Source organism: Mercenaria mercenaria, chromosome 6, assembly GCF_021730395.1.
Source record: "Mercenaria mercenaria strain notata chromosome 6, MADL_Memer_1, whole genome shotgun sequence".
Lineage (NCBI taxonomy): Eukaryota > Metazoa > Mollusca > Bivalvia > Venerida > Veneridae > Mercenaria > Mercenaria mercenaria.
The window spans coordinates 53840449-53864343 of NC_069366.1; the positions used below are offsets into that span (position 1 = coordinate 53840449).

Sequence of the window (23895 nt, forward strand, 5' to 3'; positions counted from 1 at the left end):
CGTTAAATCCAACAAAATAAATAAAAATAAATAAAAACAATGATCCGGAGCAGTTAAACAGTTTCCGGATGATACCTCAAGAATGCTTTGGCCTAGGATCATAAATTTTGGTACAAAGTTTTAACATCGTGAAATACAGGTCAAGTTTAACTTAGAGGTCAGTACATATGTAGGTCAAAGGTCAAGGTCACAATGACACGGAAAGTTAAACGGTTTCCGCATGATAACTTCAGAATGCTTAGGCCAAGGATCACAAAACTTTATAGAGAGATTTGTCATGACCAGCAGATGACCCCTATTGATTTTGAGGTCAGTAGGTCACAGGTCAAGGTCAAGATGACCTGGAACATTTAAACAGTTTCTGCACAATAACATGAGAGTGCTTGGGCTGAAGATCATGAATCTTCATAGGGAGGTTGATCATAACCAGCAGATGGCCCCTATAGAATTTGAGGTCATTAGGTCAAAGGTCAAGCAAAGTGGGCTTTGACATTGGCTTAGTTGTGTGACAAGGCTGTATTGTGGGGGGTATAATTCACCACTCCTGTGACAACTCTAGTTTTAAACAGGAAAAAAGAACTGTTGTAAGTTCTATAATTATGCCACCCTTCGAAGAAGGAGGGTATATTGTTTTGTAGATGTCTGTCGGTATGTAAACCAATCCGTTTCCGGATGATAACTCAAGAACCCTTGGGCCTAGGATCATGAAAGTTGATAAGGAGATTGATCATGACCAGCAGATGACCCCTATTGATTTTGAGATCAGTAGGTCATACCTCAAGGTCACAGTGACCACGAAAAATGTTAAAAGCTTCAGGATAATAATTTAAAAACCCTTAGGCCTAGGATCATAAAAGTTAATAGGGAGGTTAAGCTTAACCAGCAGATGATCCCTATTGATTTTGAGGTCAAAGGTCAAGGTCACAGTGACCTGAACAGTGAAACAGATTCCAGATGATAACTGAAGAACGCTTCAGCCAAGGATCATGGAAGTGGAAATGGAGGTTGGTCATAACCAGCAGATGACCCCTATTGATTTTGAGGTCTGAAGGTCAAAGGTCACAGTGACCCGGAGTAGTTAAACTGTTTCCAGATTATAACTTGAGAACGCTTGGGCCTAGGATCATGAAAGTTGATAGGGAGGTTAATCATGACCAGCAAATGGCCTTAATTGATTTTGAGGTCAGTAGGTCAAAGGTCAAGGATGACCAGCAGATTACCCCTATTGACATTGAGGTCAGTAGGCCAGAAGTCAAGGTCACAGTGACCCAGAACAGATAAATGGACAATAACCTGAGAGTGCTTAGGCCTAGGATCATGAAACTTAATAGGGACGTTAATCATGACCAACAGACGACCCCTTTAGATTTAGAGGTCAAAGGTCATGTTGACCCAGAACAGTAGAACTTTTGTGTGCAGTAACCAAATCATTTCTGTTCTTTGTCCAATTTCTGAATGCATTTGTGGTGGGGGGGGGGGGGGGGGGGGGGGGGGTGTACGTGTTCTATGAGCTCTTGTTCTTTTAGACATAGATATTGAAAGTAGAGTTGGGACGATATCATTGATGCATCGGTGAATCATGATCTTTGCTTTTACGATACAGTATCGCGATACAATGCCAGGGTATCGATACGATACTCGATCACATATGTGTTATGCGACACACAACTGTCATTGTTGCCATTTTGGAAAAGGGATACTACTCTCTGCGCTTTTTGTCTACACTTAAATCTAAGATCGCTGTTACGTTCTGTAAAAGGTCGAGTGGTTTATACTTCTTTTAAACAAAACTAGTTTCATAAAAATTTAATGAAATATAAAAAAAATCACAAATATTTTGGTATTGATTAAAGATCAAGTATTATCTTTAACCGAGATCAAAATGTGAATAACAAAATTGACACAAGGTGACACGCTACTTGCCGATCGAAAACAACATCCATTATTGAAAGGAGGAAGCCAATTTGCAAAAATCTTATTTGATTAGGCAGTCAATGGGTGATAACTAGATTACTGAATATCAAATTGGATAATTTTAATCATTATTTTGTTTGCTTTAAACATTTATATGTGTGGTGGGCCGGTTACGATTTATAGCATTTTTTTATTACTGTTGAGGCTTAGTAAAAAGAAAAGCTTCAAATAAGCAGAAATTGTAAGTATTGAACAGCTGTGATGATAGAAAAGAAACTAAACACAGTTTTTTATCAAGAATTAAAATTCTAACTTTGGTTTTCATGATTTTTGGAGATTTCTGTCATTTCCAACAGGAGTTTCTTAAGTGCACTGTTAATGATAAGTCAATAAAAAGGCTGCATTCAAGAAAAATATGACAACTGTTGCAAAAGCAGCTCTTAGTTTGGAGCATTTTTTTCGGGAATAAAACTTTTAAAAGTGTCAAACCCCACTCATTTTTAGGCAGTGTTAAAATGTGATCTGCTTAAGAAAAATTCTTCAAAACCCTGTTTATAAATGGCAAATAATTATAACAAGAGGACCATGATGGTCCTGAATCGCTCACCTATCTCCACATGACCCAGTGTTCAACTGAGTATGACATCGTTATTTCTATTATTTGACATAGTGACCTAGTTTTTGAGCACATGTGACCTAGATATCATCAAGATAAAAAATTCTGACCAATTTTCATGAAGATCCATTCAAAAACATGGCCTCTAGAGAGGTCACAAGGTTTTTCTATTATTTGACCTAATGACCTAGTTTTTGAAGGCACGTGACCCACTTTAAACTTGACCTAGATATCATCAAGGTGAACATTCTCACCAATTTTCATGAAGATCTCGTGAAAAATATGGCCTCTAGAGAGGTCACAAGGTTTTTCTATTTTTCGACCTACTGACCTAGTTTTTGGAAAGCACTGACCTAGTTACGAACCTGACCTAGATGTCATCAAGCTGAACATTCTCACCAATTTTCATGAAGATCCATTGAGAAATATGGCCTCTAGAGAGGTCACAAGGTTTTTTCTATTTTTAGACTTACTGACCTAGTTTTTGACCCAAGTGACCCAGTTTTGAATCTGACTTAGATATCATCAGATGAACATTCTGACCAATATTCATGAAGATCTCTTGAAAAATATGGCTCTAGAGAGGTCACAAGGTTTTTCTATTTTTAGATCGACTGACCTAGTTTTTAATCCCACGTGACCCGTTTCGAACTCGACCTAGATATCATCAAGGTGAACATTCTGACCAATTTTCATGAAGATCCATTGAGAAATATGGCCACTAGAGAGGTCACAAGGTTTTTCTATTTTTAGATCTACTGACCTAGTTTTTGACCCCACATGACCCAGTTTCGAACTTGACCTAGATATCATCAAGGTGAACATTCTGACCAATATTCATGAAGATCTCATGAAAAATATGGTCTCTTAGAGAGGTCACAAGGTTTTTCTATTTTTAGATCTACTGACCTAGTTTTTAACCCCACGTGACCCAGTTTCGAACTTGACCTAGATATCATCAAGATGAACATTCTGACCAATTTTCATGAAGATGCATTGAGAAATATTGCCTCTAGAGAGGTCACAAGGTTTTTCTATTTTTAGACCTAATGACCTAGTTTTTGACCCTACGTGACCCAGTTTCAAACTTGACCTAGATATCATCAAGTTAAACATTCTGACCAATATTCATGAAGACCTCATGAAAATATGGCCTCTAGAGAGGTCACAAGGTTTTTCTATTTTTAGACCTACTGACCTAGTTTTTGACCCCACGTGACCCAGTTTCGAACTGACCTAGATATCATCAAGGTGAACATTCTGACCAATTTTCATGAAGATCTTGTGAAATATATGGCCTCTAGAGAGGTCACAAGGTTTTTCTATTTTTAGACCTACTGACCTAGTTTTGATGGCACATGACCCAGTTTCGAACTTGACCTAGATTCATCAAGATGAACATTCTGACCAACTTTCATAAAGATCCCATGAAAAATGTGACCTCTAGAGTGGTCACAAGCAAAAGTTTACGGACGCACGGACGCACTGACGCACGGACGACGGACACCGCGCGATCACAAAAGCTCACCTTGTCACTTTGTGACAGGTGAGCTAAAAATGAAGTTAACAAAACTTGATATCTTTAAATAGATTTTGAAAGGGTAGAAAGATTAAAAAAATAATTTCTGGAGTGCTAGATCTATAAGTACTTCGGTAGTCCTACATAAACATCAATGCTACATGTATGCTCTTTGCAGTTGACTTGTTGGCCTTATAATTTTATTGTTTCCGAAAATGAAGTGGCTCAGAGAATAAATACCCAGTGTGATGCCTGAATAATGCTGTTTATGATTGGCAGAACTCCTGAAGCAGAGTAAATAATTCAGGTTTGGGTCAGTAAAGTTCAAAAAGAATTTTTGTATTTAATCATGCGAAATTCCCCCCTTGCATGGCCCCAGACCCAAAAAGCAAGAGAGCTCTGAGGCTTGTTTGTAAACTCAGTTCAAAACAGCATTCATTCGATATGTGTAAGTTTCGTGATACTTACCGCGATACAACCAAAAGTATTGTGATAATATTGCGATACATTTTCAGGGGCGATACCCAACTCTAATTGAAAGGGACTTGAACTGTAGGTGTCAGAATGAAAACTGGGATTGCATATTGGGGCATGTTGGGTCAAGTTCACTGTTACTGAAAATTGAAATAAATATGTCCATTGATAACTGATATAGTCCAGATAATGTGATACTGTTTGCTTGTTCATTGAGTTGAAAAGGTCACTTCAACGCAGTTAAGTGCATTGGCAACATTAAAGCGTTTTGATTATGAAGGAAGATTTGTAGAACACCTACTGTGAATTCGTTATGATATATGGGGGACTTTTTTTAGCTCACCTGTCACAAAGTGACAAGGTGAGCTGTTGTGACCGCTTGATGTCCGTCGTCAGTCGTGCGTCGTCCGTCAACAATTTCTAAAAAAATCTTCTTGAAAACCACTGGGCAGAATTACACCAAACTTCACAGGAATGATCCTTGAGTGGCCCCCTTTCAAAATTGTTCAAAGAATTGAATTCCATGCATAACTCTGGTTGCCATGGCAACCAAAAGGAAAAACTTTAAAAATCTTCTTCTCAAAATCCAGAAGCCCTAGAGCTTAGATATTTAGTGTGAAGCATTGCCTAGTGGACCTCTACCAATTTTATTAGCCCACCATCGTCAGATGGTGGGCTATTAAAATCACTCTGCGTCCGTGGTCCGTCCGTCCGTCATTCCGTCAGTCCGTCCGTCCGTTAACAATTTCTCGTTATCGCATCTCCTCAGAAACTATTGGGGGGATTTTGACCAAACTTTGTCAGAATGATGTATTGGTACCCTAGTTGTGTCCCCCTGAAAATCAGACTGGTTCAACAATTTATGAGAGAGTTATGGCCCTTTGTTTATTTCTATAATTTATATAGATTTATATAGGGAAAAGCTTTGAAAACCTTCTTGTCCAAAACCACAGAGCCTAGGGCTTTGATATTTGGTATGAAGCATCATCTAGTGGTCCTCTACCAAGATGATTCAAATTATTTCTCTGGGGTCAAATATGGCCCCGCCCTGGGGGTCACATGGCTTATATAGACTTATATAGGGAAAACCTTTGAATAACCTCTTGTCCAAAACCACAGGGCCTAGGGCTTTGATATTTTGTATGTGACATCATCTAGTGGTCTTCAACTAAGATAATGATTGTTCAAATTATACACCTAGGGTCAAATATGGCCCCGCCCTGGGGGTCATATGGTTTATATAGACTTATATAGGGAAAAACTTTGAAAATCTTCTTGTCCAAACCACAAAGCCTAGGGCTTTGATACTTGTAATGTTGCATCATCTAGTGGTTCTCTACCAAGTTTGTTCAAATTATCCTCCTAGGGTTAAATATGGCCCCGCCCCGGGGGTCACATGGTTCATATAGACTTATATAGGGAAAAGCTTTTAAAATGTTCTTGTCAGTAACTACAACATTCAAACTTGGACCACATGTATATTTTTGAGTGGCAAGATGAACCTTGACATGAGTTGACCTTGATTTTGACCTAGTGACCTACTTTCACATTCCTGTAGCTACAGCCTTCAAATCTGGACCACATGCATAATTTTGTGCACTGGAAAAAACTTTGACCTTGATTTTGACCTAGTGACCTACTTTCACATTTTTTGAGGGTACAGGCATCAAATTTAGACCATATGCATAGTTTCGTGTTTCAAAATGAAATTTGACATTGATTTTGACCTAGTGACCTACTTTCACATTTCTCAAGCTACAGCCTTCAAATTTGGACTACATGCATAGTTTTGTGTACCGAAAAAAACTTTGACCTTGACATTAACCTAGTGACCTACTTTCACATTTTTGAAGGTACAGGCTTCAAATTTGGACCACATGCATAGTTTTGTATTCTGAAATAAAATTTGACCTTGATTTTGACCTAGTGACCTACTTTTACATTTCTCAAGCTACAGCCATCAAATTTGGACCACTTGCATAGTTTTTGTACTGAAATGACGTTTGACCTTTACATTGACCTAGTGACCTACTTTCACATTTTTAAGGTACAGGCTTCAAATTTGGACCACATGCATAGTTTTGTATTCCGAAATAAAAATTTTACCTTGATTTTGACCTAGTGACCTACTTTTACATTTCTCAAGCTACAGCCTTCAAATTTGGACCACATGCATAGTTTGTGTACCGAAACAAACTTTGACCCTTTTCATTGACCTAGTGACCTACTTTCACATTTTTAAGGTACAGGCTTCAGATTTGGACCACATGCATAGTTTTGTATTCCGAAGTAAAATTTGATCTGGATTTTGACCTAGTGACCTACTTTTACATTTCTCAAGCTACAGCCTTCAAATTTGGACCACTTGCATAGTTTTGTGTACCAAAATGAACTTTGACCTTAAGATTGACCTAGTGACCTACTTTCACATTTCTGTAGCTACAGGCTTCAAATTTAGGACCACATGCATAGTTTTGTGTACCGAAACAAACTTTGACCTTGACATTGACCTAGTGACCTACTTTCACATTTTTGAAGGTACAGGCTTCAAATTTGGACCACATGCATAGCTTTGTGTTGTGTACAGAAATGAAATTTGACCTTGAGCTAGTCAATAAGTCTTGAAATTTGGAACACTCAAAAATGGCACATTGGTGGGCGCCAAGATCACTCTGTGATCTCTTGTTCAAATCATGACCCCGGAGTCAAAATTGACCCCGCCCCAGGGGTCACTTGATTTTACATAGGAAAATCTTAAAAAATCTTCTTCTCAAAAACCAGAAGCCTTAGAGCTTAGATATTTTACATGTAGCATTGCCTAGTGGACCTCTACAAAATTGTTTAAATCATGACCCCGGTGTCAAAATTGACCCCACCCCAGGAGTCACTTGATTTTACATAGGAAAATCTTCAAAAATTTTCTAAAAATAAACCAGAAGGCCTAGAGCTTATATACTTGACATATAGCATTGTGTAGTGGACCTCTACAAAATTTCTTCAAATCATGACCCCGGAGTCAAAATTGACCCCGCCCCAGGGCTCACTTGATTTTACATAGGAAAATCTTCAAAAATTTTCTTAAAATAAACCAGAAGGCCTAGAGCTTAGATATTTGACATGTAGCGTTGCCTAGTGGACCTCTACAAAAAATTTTCAAATCATGACCCCCGGGGTCAAAATTCACCCCGCCCCAGGGGTCACTTGATTTTACATAGGAAAATCTTCAAAAATTTTATAAAAATAAACCAGAAGGCCTAGAGCTTAGATATTTGACATGTAGCATTGCGTAGTGGACCTCTACAAAATTTATTCAAATCATGACCCCTGGGGTCAAGATTGACCCCGCCCCAGGGGTCACTTGATTTTACATAGGAAAATCTTCAAAAAATTTCTAAAAATAAACCAGAAGACCTAGATCTTAGATATTTGACATGTAGCATTGCCTTGTAGACTTCTACAAAATTTATTCAAATTGACCCCACCCCATGGGGTTACTTGATTGTAAATAGAAAAGTCTTCAAAATTTTCTAAAAATAAACCAGAAGGCCTAGATCCTAGATATTTGACATGTAGCATTGCCTAATGGACCTCTACAAAATTTGTTCAAATCTTGTTAAAATGTGTATGCCTATGTGCTCTATGTCAAAACTTGATCATATCATTTTGAGCAATGGTACTCAGGTGAGCGATACAGGGCCATCATGGCCCTCTTGTTCATGGATGTGTCAGTACAAGAAAGTCAATCCAATTAAACAAGGAAAACTCTAAATCTTCTTACGTTCATGAATTAAATCCTGTATATGTCCAAACCATGACCATGAAATTAAAAGGTTCTACAGTATCTTCTGCGGACTGGCAGGATAGCTTCCTGGCATAGAAGAATTCTACATACCAGGACCTGGTGGGATTCAGAACCCACAGAGGCACGGGCTAAGTGATCTGAAGTCAGCAACTTTTACCACACAGCCACGAAGGCCCCAACTATTCAGATCATTTTAAAAAACAGCTATACACATACTCCTGCATTTAAAGTTTTTCATAATTATGCCTAACCTACGTTCTTGACAGTTTTATTTGCTTGCTTCTTTAGAAAATGATTGATAACTAGTCCGGTTAGAAAATGATGTCATGTAATAAAATGCCAATTTGAAAGCACTATTTTTGAAAAAAAAATGTAAAAAGGCTTACTTGGCAAAAAAAAGGCATTTTCATTATATAATAAGGTCTAAGATTTTGTGACTCATGAATTTTTTGCACCTTTTCGAAAAAAAAAAAAATGGTTTGCTCATCTTATGAAAATCCAAGCCTTTAAAGGGGCTGCCATCTGCCAACCATTCAAGAGCTTGTTCATTGTTTATCTACAGACAAGGTAGATAACCTGGAATAAGTTAAGTTTAGTTACAGATACGATAATTTCCCTTTGTAGCAAATGAGTTTGTTTTTTGTCAGACATTAGAAATAAAAGGTTTTATCATATTTTATGACTGTTAAATACTGCTGTGACTGGTAGGTAACTGTCCACATGGAGGTCTATAGAAAGTAATATTCACCACAAAAATTGATAAGTATTCTGATAAACATACCTACACAGTCATTATTGTGTCACATTGAAAAATATTTGCATATATTAGAACTTTTTGTGGGATGGTAATTTTTTGACAATGTAGTTTGCAGTTTTAGTACATTTAACGCAGATATTTTGATTGAACGAGGTTGGCTGTCTGTAATCATTTTTATTATAATATTTCAGGCATATATTAATCATAGTGATTGTCCATCTGTCCGTTCTCTCTTCCATCCCGATGTCATGTCCAGTCTGTAACTTTGTTATTTATGTAGATGGATTTCAGAAAGGCTTGACACAATGGCAGGATGATTTATCTCATGCATGAGCCATAAATCTACCCATCTTACTTTTTGAATTATTATGTCTCCCCCAGGAGACATACTGTTTTTGCCCTGTCCGTCCGTCCGTCCGTCCGTACGTCACACTTCATTTCCGAGCCAATACTGGAGAACCTTTTGGGACCTAAAACCCTTTCAAACTTCATAGGGTTTTTAGGGCTGGGGAAATAGACGACCCCTATTGTTTTTGGGTTCACTCCGTCAAAGGTCAAGGTCACAGGGGCCTGAACATTGAAAACCATTCGATCAATAACTAGAAAACCCACTTGACCCAGAATGTTGAAACTTCATAGGAGGGATTGGCCATAAAGAGTAGATGACCCTATTGATTTTGGGGTCACCCGTCAAAGGTCAAGGTCACGGGGGCCTGAACATTGAAAACCATTTCCGATCAAAACTAGAAAAACCACTTGACCCAGATGTTGAGAACTTCTTTAGGATGATTTGTCATGAAGAGTAGATGACCCCTTATTGATTTTGGGGTCACTCCATCAAAGGTCAAGGTCACAGGGGCCTGAACATTGAAAACCATTTCCGATCAATAGCTAGAGAACCACTTGACCCAGAATGTTGAAACTTCATAGGATGATTGGTCATAAAGAGTAGATGATCCCTATTGATTTTGGAGTCACTCCATCAAAGGTCAAGGTCACAGGGGCCTGAACATGGAAAACCATTTCCGATCAATAACTAGAGAACCACTTGACCCAGAATGTTGAAACTTAATAGGATGATTGTACATGCAAAGTAGATGACCCCTATCGATTTTGGGGTCACTCCATTAAAGGTCAAGGTCACAGGGGCCTGACCATTGAAAACCATTTCCGGTCAGTAACTTGAGAACCTCTCGACCCAGAATGTTGAAACTTAATAGGATGATTGTTCATGCAGAGTAAATGACCCCTATTGTTTTTGGGGTCACTCTGAAAGGTCAAGGTCACAGGGGCCTGACCATTGAAAACCATTTCCGGTCAGTAACTTGAGAACCTCTCGACCCAGAATGTTGAAACTTAATAGGATGATTGTTCATGCAGAGTAAATGACCCCTATTTTTTTTTGGGGTCACTCTGAAAGGTCAAGGTCACAGGGGCCTGAACATGAAAACCATTTCGGTCAGTAATTTGGGAGAACCACTTGACCCAGAATGATGAAACTTCATAGGATGATTGGTCATGCAGAGTAGATGACCCCTAACGATTTTAGGGTCACTCTGTTAAAGGTCAAGGCCACAGGGGCCTGAACATGGAAAACCATTTCCAGTCAATAACTTGAAAACCTCTCGACCCAGAATGTTGAAACCTCATAGGATGATTGTTCATGCAGAGTAAATGACCCCTATTGTTTTTGGGGTCACTCCGTTAAAGGTCAAGGTCACAGGGGCCTGAACATTGATAACCAGTCCGATCAATAACTTGAGAACCACTTGACCCAGAATGTTGAAACTTCATAGGATGATTGAACATGCAGAGTAGATGACCCCTATTGATTTTGGGGTCAGTCTATTAAAGGTCAAGGTCACAGTGGCCTGTTCATGTAAAATCATTTTTTGGAAATAACTTGAGAACCACTTGACCTACAATGTTGAAACTTAATAGGATGATTGGACATGCAGAGTAGATGACCCCTTTTTATTTTGAGGTCACTTGATCAAAGGTCAAGGTCACAGGAGCCTGAACGGTGACTTGAGAACCACTAGGCCAAGAGTGTTGAAATTTAGCGGGATGACTGGACATGCCAAGTAGATAATCCCTATTGCAGCCAACCATCAGTGTCTCTTTGACTTTCGCTCCTGACCTCTATTGACTTCTTGCCTATAGGACTTTGCATTGGGGGAGACATGCGCTTTTTTACAAAAGCATTTTCTAGTTTCCCTTTGTTGAATGTCCATATCGATTTGTTGTCCGCTCTTTAATTTTGTCATTCATTGATGGATTTAAACAAAAAACATTTACTCAGATATTACATATCAGTTAATATTCAAAGCTATATGGGAGGGCATGCACTTCTTCAAAAGAAGTCTCTTGTTTCTTATTTACAGTCTAGAATTAGTTAGATAGTAGATACTAATCTTAGTGCTCTTTTTGTCGAGCCAGCTTGCGGAAGCTAAGACAAAGTTATCCAAATGGCTGTTCGGTGTATATGCATGCCTGCGTTTGTGCGTGCGTGCATCAGTGTGTGTGTCTGTCTGGATTCAATTGTCCAGACCATAACTTTGACATGCATTGAGGAATCTTGTTTATATTTGACATGAATGTTAACCTCATTGAGATTGAGTGTCATGCGCAAACCCCAGGTTCCTATCTTAAAGGTCAAGGTCACAGTTGGAGATCAAAGGTCTTGTCTGGCCCATAACTTTGACATGCATTGAGGAATCTTGTTTATATTTGGCAAGAATGTTAACCTCATTGTGACGGAGTGTCATGCGCAAACCCCAGGTTCTTATCTTAAAGGTCAAGGTCACATTTGGATGTCAAAAATAATATCAGATCATGTCTGGCCCTTAACTTTGACATGTATTGAGGAACCTCAGTGAGACAGTGTAATGCACAAACCCTAGGTTCCTGTCTCAAAGGTCAAGGTCACAGTTGGAAGTCATATATCAGACCTTGTCCGGCCACAACTTTGACATGCATTGAGGAATCTTGTTATCCCCCGACGAAAGTCGGAGGGATCCCGTCCGTCCGTCCGTCCGGAGCCATATCTAGGAAATGGTTGGGAATATTTATATAAAACTTCATGTACATGTTCAACACTATGAGTTCTTGCGGCCCATCAAGTTTCAGTCAGATTGCCCTAGTAACACCAGAGTTATGGCCCTTAGAAGTTTCTACTGTTAACTATATAGGGTACTATAGATCTATAGATGTGGCAATTTCTGCAACATAACTTTTAAAAGTTTCGACCTTGAACTATGAAACTTAAACAGAATTTTGAGCACTATAATATGGTTGTGCATACACAATTTCGTAGGGATTTCTTTTGTAACTTCAGAGTTATTGCCCTTTTATTGTCTAAAAATCCACATATTTGTACATAACAAACTTACCATTTGGCAGAATTTCATTAAATCTCTTTCATATCAAAACAGCTATATGGTTTTTCATTTGATTGAACAATATTTTGAATAAAAACCAGGAACTGTTAATATTTTTATTGGAAAATGAACAAGGTCAGGTCTTTTTGGCTATTGTATTTAGATGTTTAAATTATTGATATTCTGACATGTGTTTTGATTTTCTGATACATTGTACAGGTGGATAGCAAACTATTTATTTTTGTAGCAAGCTACTGTAGAAATGTAAATATATGAATTGAATGCATTTTTCTTTTCTCTCCGTAATGATATTGGCATGAAATTCCGAGGTTTTTGCCAACATCTAGGAATAAGAATTTGGAGATTTCAAAATAAGAAGATTAAATAAATTGGAGTTTTATTTTGTTCATTGGATTTTATCTTTGGGGTGGATTTTCACAGTCAAAATAAAACAATTATTTCACAGTACTGGTATTCTCAGTTACAGTCAGTAGGTTATGTTAACAATTGTAAATTTTCTTCTTTTGATCAAATACTACAGTTATAATGTTCTATCTTCAGCACAAAATGTTCTCAGATCTAATTGAGCCGTGCCATGGGAAAACCAACATAGTGGCTTTGCGACCAGCATGGATCCAGACCAGCCTGCGCATCCGCGCAGTCTGGTCAGGATCCATGCTGTTCGCTAACGGTTTCTGTAATTGCTATAGGCTATGAAAGCGAACAGCATGGATCCTGACCAGACTGCGCGGATGCGCAGGCTGGTCTGGATCCATGCTGGTCGCAAAGCCACTATGTTGATTTTCCCATGGCGCGGCTCAATTAGCTCTGCCCATAAGAAATTAATTGCTTGAGTATCAACCTTACCTGCCTGGCTTCAAAGTCCAAACTCCACCCCTTATGCTGCCCCAACCTGACAATTTTTATTTGCTCAAAAAACATTTGTAACTTTCTTTTAGGAATTGTTCAAAGATAATGTATCAAATTTTAGCAAGAGTTACTGTAAAAGTAGAAATTTTCGCGAGGGTTTAATTTTTGCTATATTCGCGAGGCCCTACATCTCACAAAATTCACTCTCGCATAAATATTCACCATTAGTATAATTCAAATTCATGTAGCATTAGTATGATATCATTTTTACAATTTCGCAAATTTTTACCTTGCAATTTAAATATATCCGTTAACAGTAGTTTTCTTGTTTTATTATCCATTTATCTTATTGGTTCGATTTTGACATTTGGGTGTTCATGTTATAGATTTGTCAGTCAAATCGAGATATCAGTATGGTTTGCATTATGTTATTCAGAGTGAAAGCTCTTCTTAAAAAATATTGGGAAGGGCTTAGTGTTTGCATAGTTAACAGTTGTCCTGTAGCCTAGATGTCACACAGTTTAAATATTTTATGTTGAATTCTTCGAAGATGCCAATGTTTTTCCGAACTGTGTAAGTAGATTCTTAGAGTCAGTTTTTCTGGCCAAACATTAGATACAATTACTATATATTTCCATAGCTCATGTATATACATTGATTTGAATATTTTGTATACTAATTGGGAAGAAAAGATATTACAATATGCAACAAACTTCATTATTATTTAGTTCATCTACTGTATCTCTCGTTAGAATATAACAATGAATGGCTGCAATTGATTTTGCCTTTGCGACCAGTGCTGACCAATATTGTGGTCTGCACTGTTCACTATTCAGTTAGTAAATTTTAAGTGAACACCCCTTCGAATAGTAAATAGTGTTGCCCAAATTGAATGATGGCCCAGTCCATTTTAGAAATTAAGTAGGCTAAAGGTTAATGGTGAAAATTTATAGAATGAAATACTGAAAAACACATTGTGATTCCGTGGGATAACGAACCAACTAATGCAAAATACAAATAATTACAATGCTAATACTTACCTGTACTATCGTGGTTATGTCCCATATACATTATTTTCTGTTGCTAAAATTAGGTATTATCCGATATATATTGTTTTGAATCTTGATTTGTAAAAACAGTACTTTGTTTTGCAGAAACATTTCCGACCTCAAAAGTGAATGATACTGTGTATTTTGGTTCTACATTTTAGGGCATCATTTTTTTGTGTTTTCATACAGCATACTATCAAAAATAAAATCCCCTACTCTGCAACTTATTAATTAAGATGATAATCTAGCAATTAATTTATAATAGCCTTATTCTTACCAGTAGATAAATTTATCACTTCTTTTATTTCATAGGAATGCATTTGCCTGTCACATTTATTCAAAATACCTTTAATGATATCCGCAGTGTATGCCTTTTAAATAAAATTATGTTGATATTGTATTTATACAATGTATTATGTTGCACTGCAGTTAAATGGTTTTTCCATTTTTGTGAAACGTATAAAGCTAACCCATTTTTCGAATGGAAAATTTTGGGAAAGTACCGATATTTACAAAAACAACTTAAGAATGATATCCTCATATAAAATACTTATTTCAGGTAGGAAAAAAATATCTTAAAAACTTCAGTTTTGTTGGTCATGTTGCATATCTTTAGCACAATTAAATCAGTATTGTTGGCCTCCGTTCAAAATGATGAATTTACAAAATCTAAACTTTTCAGGTCGAAGTAAATTGTTCTAGAAATTATGCGAAAAAAACAGAAGTTATAAAAATGTAGGTGAGGCATTCTTGAATAACTAATTCACAAACTCATGAAACTGTTAAAACAGAATAATAAAAATATATGTTATGAGAGTAAACTAATGTAAAGAAAAACGAAACAAAAAAGGAAATGATGCAAAAAGCCGAAGTTACAATTATGAAGGTACAACAATGTATTTTAATAGCTAATTCACAAACTCATGAAATTGGTAAATAAGAATGATAAAAATACCTGTTAGTGGAGTAAACTGATGTAAACAAAAATATATAAAAAAGGCAGACATTTTATTTTAAAATTTTGAAAATTACATTATCAGCTATTATTTTGTTTACTCAAACTTGAAAGCAAAATGCTCAGTTGCAATTTTTGGCTTTTACGCATTTTAATATATTGCAAGACATTTTATCAACTGATCAAAAGTATTGTGCGCATATATGGAAGGGAATCTCCGCCAGGACATGCATGCTGCTAAATGACATTGCTATGTTATTTACTTACATATGCGTTCTGAAAAATTGCAACTGCATTTAGTTTCTTTCATTTGCCTTACAAGAAATTCATCTTTAATGCTTCTTAATTTCTAAAAAAAAACAGGGCCTTTTATGAATATCTGTTATTCTTTCATGTAATTGACAAGTGCGTTCAACCTTTTTGTTTGCTTACTTCAATATTGAAATGTATACTCATGCTATTACTAACTGTATTCTATGTTTTCTTATGCGTATTTCGTATATGCTACTGAATGTAACGAGCTATTAACAACGTTGTGACTTGTGAATATTCCGAAATTTTATACTTGATTTTTACTGCTTTTTGGGTTTTAACATTAGCGATGTTTGCAACCACTTGGGGTTTTTGTTTATATTACAGTTTCCCGGCGAAAATAATATACTAAAACACATGGCTTTAATAAATATTTAAACTTGCAGTATAACTAAAATCTAAGCACGGTAGTGCATTATAACATTACAGGGAACTAAACAAAAAGCAAAATTTTTAGCGCAAATTAGTATACACGGGAGACACTCTCGACAGCAATTCACGTGTTCGGTAGTTTCGTAGGTTAAACGGAGGGAGAGTCTAACTTACCCGTGTATACTTGTGTTGTTTTCGGTGGAAAATTTCGTCCCTGGAAAAGCTGGAATTATGAGTACTTTTTTACTAAAACACCTTTCATGGTTCACTGATTTTACGGAAACTGCCGGAAATTTGGTTCCCAAACTTTCTACGAATTTCATTATTTACAAATGTTAAAGTCGCATTATTAATTCGTGCTGCTTTAGTGCTTTACTTAGCACTGTTTTCGCCTTGCCTAAATTTCAAATCATTCCAATACTAAGAATCCATGAATTTAAAGTAGGGGCCCCACACAGAAAAGGTCTACAGCAGGGACCTATATATCAAAAACAAAAAAAAAAAACGGGCAACAACTAAATGTTAAACATGCATGTGTTATTTTATATAATGGAGGAACGATTCAATCAATTTCAGAAAGTAAAAAACGTACAAAACACTTAGAACTTGTTCACATAAACATTTTAATATGCCACAGAATGGATGCATTGCCATTTACACGCAAGAATATGCGTTTTACATACATGCAGTGACGAAAGATGCAAGGTATGTGCCACTAACGGATGAAAGGTAACACAAAGACGCATGGATGTTGCATTTAGTTTAAAACGAATAACACAAGGCAACATGCATTTGTCATTTAGCAGCATGCATGTCCTGGCGGAAATTTCCTAAAATGCAGTTGCAATGTTGCAGAACGCATATGTAAGTAAATAACATAGCAATGTCATTTAGCAGCATGCATGTCCTGGCGGAGATTCCCTTCCATACGCATATTGGCAGAACATTTACCTGTTTTTTGTATTGTAGTGATATTACTGCATAGTTTTGCAGATTTATATCAAATTTATATTAAACTCTGTATCATAATTTTAAGGCTGTATAGATCAAAGTGGTTTTACTTGCCTGGGTTTTCCGCTACCTTAAATGTAGATAATAAAAAAAAAAAAAAAGAAAAGAAAAAGCATCACCTCCTGATTTTATCAGTAGTTTTGTTGCCATGGTAACGTCACCTATATGTCTGTAACCTTAAGGGGGTCGTCTTTATAATAATAAAGACAATTATCTCATGCATGGCAAGGTAGTATTATGATATAAACAAAGTGTATTAAAGCTTAAACCTAGAGTTATATATATCATATGAACAAGTTATTTTGAGATGAGAAATACGGAAGTTAATTTTGTCATTGTTCACTTTTTATGAAAAAGTCATTCCAGTATCTCTTGGCTACAACCCAGTAGCCAGAGACTGTTTGAACAGCTGTAAAACAAGTGTCACTAAACAGCACTTGAGTGTGTTAAGTTATATTTAATTACCTGGATTTTAATTAAAAGGATTTTAAAAATAGTTGTTTGTAGTAAAGAGTTTAATAGTGAATAAGTTGAAAGGATACATAAATTTGTTTGACAGTTTTTGAGAGGAAATTTCAAGCTGTCGGCATTGATTAAATATTTGCTGACTCTTTAAGTCTACCCTTTATACTAGTGTAACTATATTAAATAAAAAAAAACATACTTTCAAAGAAGAGTTGTTACATAGGTTAGTGGATAAAAGGAGTCAGTATGGATAAAGAGAGATCAAAGACTGTTGTTCATCGGAGCACGTCCGTTGAAATTAAAGGCGAACATGGCCCCAAAAGCCATAAGAAAGTTATGCATCATGGGAAATCTGACCCTGGGTTACAAAATTTGACTCTAACTCAAATAATGGAAGATGGTGATTATGACCACCCACCACATGTGGCAGGTCTTTCTCAGAGCGTTGGTCGAAATACAGGTATAACTAGGCAGAGGGTTTCCTCAGAGGGGGAGATTCGGGTTACCAGGCCATTGACCCTCATTGATAAAAAGCAGTTTGTTCATATGGATCACCCCGACTATTTGAAGAAAGTTGCGATTTGTGGATATGGGGATACAATTTTCTATGAGTTTAATCAGGTGTGTATAATTATGCTCTGCTATGATACAGGATGCAACATAATGTTACATCTTGTACATATATTTAGGGATCTATGCTGCAGAATGATTTTGTTGTCTTGGGATCATTTGCCACTTACTGCTGTCCATCAAGAAAGCTTTCAAAAAGTTTGTGGTTCTATCTTGTTGCTTGCTCATTCCAAAAATAATGCCTAGTTGGACTCCTGTGATCTTTTTCTGCAGTTAAAAGTGGAAAGTTTTCATGTTATCATAAGTATTGCTGCAAGTAAAAACTACAAACTATAAAAGCAGTAGCATAGTACTTTCAAAGTCATGAGCACTTTTCAAATGCAGTAAATGTTTACCTGTGTTCCGCCAGAAATATGCTATTGTTGCAACTGAATAAAACACTCTCAGATGATAACATTTTTGGTATTGGCACTTTATTTTTTATGCCCCCAGCATCTGCTGATGTGGGAGGCATATAGTGATTGTCCTGTCCGTTCATCCGTCCATATGAGGTTAACCAAATGGGACCGTTTCGTCTAGCATCAATACCCCTTACTAGAATGACTTGATACTAATGCAGATGTAACCTGTGACCATTCCTCATCTTCAAACATCACCTGACCTCAGTTTGACCTTGACCTTGACCTTGTTTTGGACTTCAGTTGCTTTGTATGGGCCATCTCTTGGTTAACCAAATGGGACCGTTTCCTCTAGCATCAATACCCCTTACTAGAATGACTTGATACTAATGCAGATGTAACCTGTGACCATTCCTCATCTTCAAACATCACCTGCCCTCAGTTTGACCTTGACCTTCACCTCGTTTTGGACTTAGGTTGCTTTGTATTGACAAGGATGCCACTGGGGGCATCAAGCGTTTATTGAACGCAGCTTCTTGTTTCACATTTGTTTGGACAGGTGCCTGTCGCGAGACCTAAGAACCTTCCCCCAGCCCCCTTCCCCCAACACATAAACTACAACCCCTGATTTTTAAAAAAATCAAGATCCTGTAAATGATACTGTGTATGGTATTAATACCATGTCCAAAACTGTCAGAATGCAAACCTGCCATTGGTCAATTTCAAAACTGTGCTTGGAAATAGCCAGTCAGATGCTAGAGTTTGAGACTGGATCTTGTTTAAACAGCCAATCAGATGCTAGAGTTTGAGACTGGATCTTGTTTAAACCTTGAATTCAGAACAGGAAACTATATGCATTACACACGGATGAATAGATGAATAAAGCTTCAGTGCATTTAAAAAGATTGCTATTTTATGAGTTAAATGAAGTATTTTATGATGCATGAAATAATTGCATTTAGAGATAGCTCAAAATGTAAGCATTATTGATGTCAAAGATAGAAGCCTTGTTATATGTGAAGAACCAATTTTAAGGTTTCAAACCTTAAAGGCACTGACCTCCAGATTTGGCGAAAAATAATCTTTCTTTCAAATTGAAGTTTGTTCATATTATGAACGTTAGAATTTGAGTTTTTATGCCCCCAGCATCTACTGATGCGGGAGGCATATAGTGATTGTCCTGTCCGTCCGCCCGTTCGTTCGTCAGTTCGTCCGTGTGTACGAGGTTAACCAAATGGGACCGTTTCGTCTAGCATCAATACCCCTTACTAGAATGACTTGATACTAATGCAGATGTAACCTGTGACCATTCCTCATTTTCAGACATCACCTGGCCTCAGTTTGACCTTGACCTTGACCTTGACCTCATTTTGGACTTAGGTTAAGTAAGTAAGTAAGTTTTATTTGGCACAAGTGTACATGACATGGCAATATAGCGATAAAACAAATGACAGATCAATGCATAATAAATATTACATAGTGACAAACCAACAAATCATTACACAGTTATATCATATTACTCAGCAAAGCCATGTAATGCTCACCAATACCAGGGATAACACAAAAAAGATGAAATGATTCTTCTTATTTCCATTGTGGTCCCTATTATTGGCGGCATGACACAGAAAGTCATGTTTAACTGTTATATTTTGAGTAATAAAGCAAGATACATAATCTTAAATACTGAATAATTTATGAAAGCTAATTGAGATCACATATATGTATCACAGTAAAGGATTTATCACATAATATTTCATGAGGAATGATCAGTGAAGGATAAGATGATCACAAAGTTGTCAGCCAAAATAGAAAACTCACTACTTCTGACAAAAATAAAAAATACTTATACTTTAAAAATGTAAGTATAGCTACATTTAAATGAAATCAGTACAGCAGCAAAAATAAAAAATATAAATGACTGAGATAAGAATTATATTTCTAAGACTTGTCTGTTTAAATCAATTAAAAGATTTTAATATACTACAACTGAAAGACTATTAAAATCAATTAGGCATTAAAAAGGATTTGATGGCATGCTTAAATGAATGGGAAGATTCAATATCCCTAAGATGTTGAGGGAGACCATTCCACAAGACAATCCCATTGTAAGCAAAAGACTTTCTACCAAAGCTACCCATCCTCTCTGGCAAAGAAAACCGACCAGTATCAACAAAGAAATAATTAGAATCAAAAGAATTTGATGATGGAAGTGCAGACACTCTAGATCTGGTAAAATGGTCATGGGCTGGAAAATGGGATGTAAAATGCTCCTTAAGATATTCCGGTGCAGTGCCTGACTTAATTCTGTGGACATGACAGAGTGTTATCTGATCTACTCTCTTTGAGACTGTGCAGGCAACCAATTTAGAGACTTGAATTGCTCTGACCCAACATGAGACCTACTATCCATGTTCAAAACAAATCTGATCATTTTGTTTTGAGTAGTTTGAAGCCTATTTTTCCAATACTTGGTCAAACTTGGATACCAACTAGAGCATACATAATCAAAATGACACTGTATCAGAGACATTACTAAAAGCTTCTTAGTATGAAGATCCAAGAACTGATTCTTTCTATGAAGGTATTTTAACCGAGCATTAGACTTAGTGACCACTGAACGTGCAATTTCATCACCGGAAAGATTTTGGTCTAATGTAGCACCCAGATACTTCACTGAACTGGTTGCTTTGTATGGGCCATCTCTTGGTTAACCAAATGGGACTGTTTCGTCTAGCATCAATACCCCTTGCAAGAATGAATTGATACTAATACAGATGTAAACTGTGACCATTCCTCATCTTCAGACATCACCTGACCTCAGTTTGACCTTGACCTTGACCTCGTTTTGGGCTTAGGTGCAAAATCTATCGACAAGGATGCCACTTGGGACATCAAGCGTTTATTGAACGCAGCTCCTTGTTGTTTCTAAAATATTTAAAAAATTCCAAATCAAGAAAAAAAGATGACCGCGTCGGGGATTAAACCCCCGAACACCGCAGCAATAAAGACATTTTCCCGTCTTCGTAGCCAATAGCGCTATAGCGGAATTAGTGAATTATGACTTCAAAATATAGATATTTATTATCGAGACAGTTTACCTGGAGTAAAGCATTACAAATGCTTTTCCATTTTCATTGTTAAAAGTAGTAAAAACAGCAAATTCTCATGTGTTTCCATAACATTTAAGTTTGTCAGTAGTTGAGTTTTAAAGCCTTCTTAAGAAATATGGGGGCCTCGAGTGGTTAAGGTCGCTGACTTCAAATCACTTGCCCCTCATCGATGTGGGTACGAGCCTCACTCGGGGCGTTGAATTCTACATGTGAGGAAGCCATCCAGCTGGCTTATGGAAGGTCGGTGGTTCTACCCAGGTGCCCGCTCGTGATGAAATAATTCACAAAGGGGCACCTGGGGTCTTCCTCCACCATTAAAGCTTGACAGTCACCATATGACCTATCATGTGTCGGTGCGACGTTAAATCCAACAACAACTAAATCTTAAGAAATATAGCATTTATTTCCAGATATCTAAAAAAAATCTTTTTTGTTGTTGTCGAATGATCTGGAGGCCTGGATCCCTTTGAGAAAACCCAAGAAATAATTTCAGAGTTAGAGAGTGGGTACATTTAAACGTTAACTTTAAATTGTTGGTAAAAAGGGATGTAATTCTTAAAATATTGATATCAAAGTTATGCACCTTTTCATATGTAATAATTGTCACTTCAATGCAAAAAGTGATTATCTGGCTTTATTATGTCAGTGCTGAGGTGTGCAAATCCCATAATGCATTTTCATCAAAATTTAAAATAGTTAATGCTTCAGATTGTCACCTACATTGTGTTCGAGAAGACTCATATCTCTGACATCAGTATTATTTGAATTATATTCCCTTTTTACAAAGAATTTCAGGGGTAAGTAGATTTGTTCCTTCTGCACATTACACATGCTTTTGCTGAGATCTTTATTGGTTTATGACTTTCATATACAGCGCACAACCCAGGTTACTATGTCCAAGGTCAAGGTCAAATTAGAGGTCAGAGCTCAAATAGCTTCCCGTCTGCTCCATACCTCATCAAGAAAACATGCAGAGATCACATAGGGGTCAGTAAGTCTAAGGTCAAGGTCACACATTCTTTTGCTTGGCAATATCTCAAGAAAGGTGTTTTTTGTTTTTTTAAATAGAAAATATTAGATCATTTCTGAAGATTTCATAATAATAGCTCAGCAGAATGCTAACAATGTCTTGAGATTTTTATCTTTTAAATTGTTTTCATTCATTATGCAGTTTGAATTGCCACTATTTTAGTTTGAAAGAATTTTTTCCATGTATCATTTCAATAAACATTATTCGTTAACAATGATTTTTTCTTTTCAGAACCGCCCACTGGCACATATTGTACAAGATATTTGTGACAAGTAAGTTAATATTTCCTGTTCTATTAATTAAAGTAGTCAGTCAGTTAAATTGCTTGGAAAACAGTTAAAAGAAATCCTTTGTATTTAGCTGGTCATTAATTACCCCTCTTTTTGGATACACACTAAAAATATTTTGTCATGAAAATTCAGTTGGTTGTGTGGTAATGTTTAAAGGCACATATTATTTAATGACTTTGTTGTAATTCGGCTGCCACATTTTTTGTTACAAGCATAAAATACAGTATGTTTTGACAATATTATTTCCGATAATTTTCTCATTTATTTATCAAAGGTTTGACTATTTAGCTCAGTAAGAAGTATTATTGAATTAATTGTTTTTGATTACCTCCCTTTATGAGGCTGACTGTACAAGATCATGATTGTGCAATATTGAAAGTAATGCTTTTGTATCCATGTTCTTTATGCATAATTTCTGCTCTATTTGAACAATCCTTTTTTTTTTTTGTTTTTAACATGAAATTAAAAGCTTTATGGGATATAAACATTGATTTTGAGTTATTTTAAATGGAACTGCAGAATACATAAGGGCTGTGTTATAAAATTGATTTTGGAGACCAGTCTCATAAAGCAAGCATCTGATTGGTTGTTTTCTAAACACAGTTTTGAAATTGACCAATGGTAAAGTTGCATTCTTAGACTGGTCTCTAAACTCTGTATCAGATTCACTTCAAGCTGTGACTGCAAAATATTTGTTATTTTATATTTTCTTGTTAACTCTACTGTACTGTAATAATATTGAAGTGTGGCTTACATTACAACATTTTCTTTGTTGAAAAATATCTGAAGCAGAAAATAATATATAATGGCATTCCGTGTTTAAATGGATATAACATTTTCTCTATTTTATGCTGATTTTAAGGTGTCAGATTATCAAAGATGACTTAGTTTAAATTTTCTATATCTAAAACTTCCTGATTATTATGTTACCCTTTTGATACCTGGTGTAGAAGTTATTTTCATAGACACATTTTGAATGTTATCAATGATTGAAACTGGAA

At 36.5% G+C, this 23895-nt stretch overlaps 2 protein-coding genes across 2 annotated transcripts in view; one reads left to right on the forward strand and one right to left on the reverse strand.

The window, feature by feature from the left end:
- The window catches only part of LOC123548866 (uncharacterized), a 37138-nt gene extending 22747 nt beyond the window's left edge, over positions 1 to 14391 (reverse strand). The window contains exon 1 of the mRNA XM_053545926.1: positions 14373 to 14391. The gene's annotated coding sequence lies outside the window, so the exon portion shown is untranslated. The remainder of the gene's footprint in view (positions 1 to 14372) is intronic.
- Positions 14392 to 17009: 2618 nt separating this feature from the next.
- Positions 17010 to 23895, forward strand: part of LOC123548863 (engulfment and cell motility protein 1-like) — a 70179-nt gene continuing 63293 nt past the window's right edge. Inside the window, exons 1-2 of the mRNA XM_053546818.1 lie at positions 17010 to 18117; positions 22836 to 22876. Of these exons, the coding sequence (XP_053402793.1) occupies positions 17743 to 18117; positions 22836 to 22876 (416 nt within the window). The 5' untranslated portion in view covers positions 17010 to 17742. The remainder of the gene's footprint in view (positions 18118 to 22835; positions 22877 to 23895) is intronic.